Below are 6,629 nucleotides of genomic sequence, written 5' to 3' on the forward strand. Positions count from 1 at the left end.
ATGTGCAAAAACCTTTTTTATATTATAGCGTGAAAGCTAGGGTTTATATGCGTTGATGCGTATATTTTTTTTATGCGTTGACGCGTGCTTCATCAAAGTCTTTATATATATATATATATATATATATATATATATATATATATATATATATATATAATTTTTCAAACCTTAAACAATAGAGTCTTTATATTCTATTTTTAATTTTTTGAGAAATTATATTCTTATTAAAAAATATCTATTTATAAGCTAATCATTATAGAAGAACTGGTTAATCACTTTTAATGATTAAATTCTTTCTTTTCGATTACATTTTTTTTATATACAAAATTCGATCACTTACCTTGTTCACAGCAATCAAGTCTACTTGGTAGTCTTTATTTGCTAGTAGTTGGTTTTTGTTGCAAAGTTATGACTATATGGTTTAAAATTCCAAAATTAAAACAACCCGTAAACTACAAGGCTGAGTCAGCGCCAGTCATCCTTAAAAACACGCTCTCGAGAACTTTAAAAACATATCACAACCCACACTTTCGATATTTCCAGAAACATTTGTTCCTGCATTGCATTCTCACAGTAATAATAGCAGTGTAGAACGTCACAGTACCCATTTTACATCAACATAGTTAAGTTAAGCAGTTGCAATTGCTATGGCTTTCAACAGCAGCATCCAATGCAGCCCTTCTTCACATGAGATGATAAAGCAATATAGCGTGTTTGTGAGCTTCAGAGGTAAGGACACACGCAACAATTTCACGGATCATCTTTTTGGTGCCCTCCATAGAAAAGGCATTCTTTTCTTTAGGGATGACACCAAGCTCAACAAAGGGCAACGTATATTGTCCAACCTCATGCAAGCCATTGAAGGGTCTCAGATTTTTGTTGTTGTCTTCTCAAAGAGCTATGCTTCCTCAACATGGTGCTTGAGGGAACTTGAAAAGATCCTTGATGTCGTTAATGTCTCCAGAAAACATGTTCTGCCTGTTTTCTATGATGTTGATCCATATCCGAGGTGCGGAAACAAACCGGAGACTATGAGAAAGCCATGGCCAAACATGAAGAGAAGTCCAAAGAAGATAAAGAGAAGATGGAGGAAGTGAAAAGATGGAGAGGAGCTCTCACACAAGTAGCCAATCTCGCTGGTTGGGATATGAGGAATAAGTAAGTAATCTTCGAACTCTTGTGCTACTAGTTCATGAAAAATCTTTAAGTAACTTTCACTTCTGAAACTAGAGATAAGTTGAGAGAAGTTATTTTATGATTCCTTCACGAGGTAACAATAAATTAGGTCCAAAGTTATGTGCTCTAGGAAAGATTTTGTCGATCAACATGAAAAAATAATACTGTATTGCCTTGTTCTACACATACTATTTGCTTGGCCTTCTTAGGTGATGATCGCTGATTTTGGTATTCTTGAAACTTTTAGGTCAGAGTATGCTGAGATTGAAAAAATTGTTCAAGAAATAAACAGTATATTGGGTCACGATTTTTCAAGTCTTCCAAATGATCTAGTTGGAATTCAATCTCCTGTTGAAGAATTAGAAAAGCATTTGTTTGCAGACCCGATTGGTGATGTTCGCATCGTGGGAATTTGTGGCATGGGTGGAATAGGAAAGACAACTCTTGCTACTGTTTTGTATCATAGAATTTCTCATCAATATACTGCTCGTTGTTTCATCGACGACTTAAGCAAAGTTTATAGAGAGTCTGGTCCAATTGGTGCACTAAAGCAACTGCTTTGTCAAACTCTAAATGAAGAGAACCTTCATATAAGCAATCTTTATAACGCAGCAAATTTGATACGAAGTAGGCTACGTTATGTAAAGACCCTTATGGTTCTCGATAATGTTGATGAAGTTGAACAACTAGAGAAATTAGTTGTGGATCGCCATTGGTTTGGTGCAGGGAGTAGAATCATCATAATTTCTAGAAACAAGCATATCTTAGAAAAGTATGGAGTGGATGTAGTCTACAAAGTTCGACTCTTAAATAGTACTAATGCTCTTAAATTGTTTTCTAAAAAGGCTTTTCATAGTGAAGATATTGTGAATGATTACAAAAGTTTGACAAATGATGTGCTAGAATATGCTAAAGGCCTACCACTAGCAATCAAAGTATTGGGTTCATTTTTGTTTGGTCGAAATGTCTCGGAGTGGAGAAGTGCCATAGTTAGGCTGAGAGAGAATCCCAACAAAGATATTTTGGATGTGCTTCAAATTAGTTATGATGGACTACAAGATTTGGAAAAGCAAATATTTCTAGATATCGCTTGTTTCTTCAGCGGTTACGAGGAGTTATATGTGAGGAAAGTTCTAAATTGTTGTGGATTTCATTCAGAAATCGGAATAAGAGTCCTTCTTGATAAATCACTTATAGACAATTCTTATGGATTCATCAAAATGCACGATATGCTGAAACATTTGGGCAGAAAAATTGCTAAAGGTAATTCAGCCAAAGAGCCTGAAAAGTGGAGCAGGTTATGGCTCTACGAAGATTTCTACAAGGTTATGTCGGAGGCTAAGGTAAAGTAGGTATTTAAAAATATAACTTCTGTTAATGTCTTTATTAATTATTATGACACTTTGTTCTCATTTTTATTCTTTAATTTATTCTGTTAAAGAAATGGTCATAATTCCTTCACAAAATCTTTAGATGTTTTTGTAATTTATTAATTATAATAATATATTATTGAAAATATAATAGTAAGCTAATCATCTTCTTTTATTTGTTCTCTTTTTTTTTATACAAATTTTATGTATATTTGTAGTGGTGATTTTTTTTTTTTTTGGCAATGATTTAGGAATCAAATAATGAAGCCATTGTTTTGGACATGTCAAGAAATATGGAAGTATTGACGACTGATGCTGAAGCGATGCACAAAATGAGTCGTCTTAGGTTGCTCATATTCCATGCTGTGAAGTTTAGGGGAAGCCTCAATTTTCTTTCCAATAATCTGCAATTTCTTCAGTGGTACGGATATCCTTTCTCCTATTTACCATCAAGTTTTCAGCCGACTAAATTGGTTGAATTGATCTTGCCACAAAGCAACATCAAAAAACTATGGAAAGGCGTAAAGGTATCATAGATTATCTTCTTTACTTTCTGAATATGAAATGAAAAAGAATACTATTATCAGCTTTAAAAAAAAACAAAAATGTGTAACTATCTTCTCTTTGATCCTTTAGTATCTGCCAAATTTAAGAGCTTTGGATCTCAGCTACTCCAAGAATCTTATCAAGGTTCCAGACTTGAGTGGGGTCCCTAATCTTGAGTGGATAATTCTTGAAGGATGCATTAAACTTGAGAGGATCCATCCCTCTGTTTGTCTTTTAAGAAAACTTGCTTTCTTGAGTTTGAAAAACTGCATAAATCTAGTAAGTCTACCCAGCAACATATTGGGTCTGAGTTCCCTTGAATATCTAAATATCTCTGGCTGTCCAAAAGTATTTAGTAACAAGCTGTTAGTTCAACCAAAACATGAGGAGCATTTTCAGATGGCTGATATGAGGGAAAATTCCATGCAATATTCCCATTCAACATCCTCTTCCATCGTCAAGAAACTTGTGTTTCCGTTCCATTTCTCTAAAGGATATAAAAATTCAGCTGGTTATTTGTTGCCATCCTTGCCTAGCTTCTGTTGTTTGCATGACCTTGATCTAAGTTTCTGCAATCTAAGTCAAATCCCTGATGCTGTTGGATGCATGCATTCTTTAGAAACCTTAAATTTAGGGGGAAACTATTTTGTTAGCCTCCCTTCTAGCATCAAAAAGCTTTCCAAACTTGTACATTTAAACTTGCAGCATTGTAAGCAATTGAGATACTTGCCTGAGATGCCATCACCTACTGCATTGCCAATAATAAGAGGAATCTACTCTTTTGCTCATTATGGAAGAGGGTTAGTTTTTTTCAATTGTCCTGAAATTGTTGATATTGAACGTTGTCGTGGCATGACTTTTGCATGGCTGATACAAGTCCTTCAGGTGCTCACTCTTTTCTTCCTTGCATACCTGTCATTCTCTCTTTCCATTTATGTAGTTAACTAACGATTTGCATGGATAAATTTCTTTAAAAGAACACTTTTGAAATAAATAATAAAATATATATTTTTCATAAATTAACTTAAGCATAAGATAATAGGCAGAAATTCTCTCTTAAAGCTAGTTTCTCCAAAACAATACAAATAAACTTATGTTTAAGTTACTCTTAGATTATGAAAAAAAATTATTTTATTTTTTTTCATTTATTTTTTTCTTCTCATTAGTATTTTTGTAAAAAAATTGTTCAAACATACCCTACAAACTAAGACACATTACGTACGTTACTTTTGTACCAGGTGAGCCAAGAATCAGCTACCCCTATTGGTTGGATTGATATTGTTATACCTGGAAATCAAATACCAAGATGGTTCAACAATCTAAGTGTTGATACTTCAATAAGCCTAGACCCATCTCCCCTTCTGCATGACAATAACTGGATTGGCATTGCATGTAGCGTGGTATTTGTGGTATTTGATGATCCAAATACATTGAATTTTAAATTTAAATCCTCTATAGGCATTGGTTTTGGAACTAGATCTTATTCCGATAATCTCTCTATCCCAGTACTTCTTGATAAGGATCTAGTAACGATCGGATTGCATCACTTGTGGCTACTCTATTTGACTAAGGAAGAATTCTTTTCTTTCTTTCAAATAGAAAAAATGAGTGATCTATACGGCATCAAAATGCAAACCACGATCACGCAATCACGAGGTTTGCACTTGGAGGTGTGCAGTTGCGGATATCAATGGGTATTTAAGGAGGATCTTGACAAACTAAACCCAACAATAATGCGTAGAGAATACAACAACATTCAAGTTGATGATAATTTTGTGAAAGGAGGTTCAATCCTTTGTTTAGAAGATGGAAAATAATCAGGATAGCTTCCATCATGTTCTATAATGTGAGATGAAATGCTCATGATATATCTTTCTTTTCAATTTGTTGGCTGTGTCTGATAGTTGTTTCTGCACTTTCCCACATTTAGTTTCTTACACTTCTATGTACAAGGCTATCACTGAGGTGATTTTCCCTGAACTATATATAGCTTTTACCCATTCACAATTCAATATGGCCTTGCATGATCTTAAAATTCTTCACTTAGTATTTTGAAGAATAAGTAAACTAACTAACTTAATATCATTCTGTATGTTAATTAAAATGATTTGTATTTAACATCAAAAAAGTTTAAAATTATGTACTTTTATAAAATAAGTATACCAAGAAACTTAATATCTTTGTGTATGTGAGATTGTTCTAACTTAGCAAATGATTTTAAACTTAAATATGTAGCTGTGTTAAATATTTAAATAAGATAAAGTTTTTCCACTCTCATAGTGGTATTTTATGCTCTCGTCGTATTCTTGTCCATTTGGAAGAAAATTATTTCTATAAAAAAAATACATGTAACTTATAAATAAAGATATAAAAAAAAAAATCTTGTACAAATGGTTAATCTCATTAAGTCTCGACCTGCATTACAATGGTAGTTTAATCAATGGGACAACAAAACCTAGCACAGCCCCAATTCTTATCAAGAGCATATGAGCATGTTTATATCCAAAGGACACGTCTAACTTTGTCATATTTACTTAATTATTAATTATAGCTGTTTGGGCCGGGCCATATTTAAATGGGGGGCACAAAGCTTTAATTGCAGCTTTCCAAGTTAGGTTAAGATATATAAAAAAATTAGTTAAAAAAAATCAAGTTATACACTTAAAAAAATAATAAATAAATAAAGGATAAACTATATGTGTTTCGTCTTTTTTAAAAAAATTAAGACTAAATTGTATTTGTTTTAATTTCTTTATCTTATTTATTAAATTTATTTTGATCATTTTTTTTAAATTTATTTTAATACTGAATTTGGTTTGATTTGTTCCTTTTGAAACAACAATAAAATTGTTTTCAATTTTGAAATATGATCTTGAATATTCATATTATAACTAATTCAAAATTTGAAACTTATTTCATTAGATTCACTTATGAAAACTATTGAACGTAATTGAAGTTCAAACAAAAAATTATTATAAATATGGTGAAAATTGTACAAGAATAAGTCCAAAAAATAACTCAAATATTAATAAGATCTAATTTCATATTATTTTATTTTTGTTTTTAGGATATATTGTTCACACAATTTTCATGATATTTATAGTCCATTTGGATTTAAACATTAATTGAATTTTTTAATTTTCATATAAGTAAATCTAATTTACAAGTTCTTGTATCAATTAAAATTTTGATTCAAAATTGTGTCACATGATTGAAAACTATTATTATTTTAATGGACCAAATTAATCAAAAATAAAAGATCAAAATAAACATTTTAATATATTAAGAACCAAAATAAATCTAAAATAATAAGATAAATGACCAAAAGCATAATAATAATATTTGAATTTTAAAGATAAAATATATGTTTTATTTTGGCATTTAATTATTGCTTGTTAGATAATTGATAATTTATTTGATAAAAAAAAATATAAGAGACATTTTCACGTTAGAATTTTGTCACTTTATGTTTCATAGTTTTGAGAATGTTGATTATGACTCAAAATATAATGTATCATCTTTATGTCCTATAAAGTT

The 6,629-nt window shown here is 31.2% G+C and overlaps 1 protein-coding gene across 1 annotated transcript; it reads left to right on the forward strand.

Annotated features, from left to right (window-relative positions):
• Positions 1-513: 513 nt before the first annotated feature.
• Positions 514-5,104, forward strand: LOC109817055 (disease resistance protein RUN1). Its single transcript, XM_020382251.3, is given in 6 exon segments — positions 514-1,001; positions 1,004-1,158; positions 1,424-2,519; positions 2,798-3,073; positions 3,183-3,977; positions 4,331-5,104. Coding segments are annotated over 6 exon segments (3,255 nt in total). The 5' UTR covers positions 514-647; the 3' UTR covers positions 4,910-5,104.
• Positions 5,105-6,629: the final 1,525 nt, after the last annotated feature.

This window comes from Cajanus cajan, chromosome 8, assembly GCF_000230855.2.
Source record: "Cajanus cajan strain Asha chromosome 8, NIPB_CcT2T_4, whole genome shotgun sequence".
NCBI classification, from domain to species: domain Eukaryota; kingdom Viridiplantae; phylum Streptophyta; class Magnoliopsida; order Fabales; family Fabaceae; genus Cajanus; species Cajanus cajan.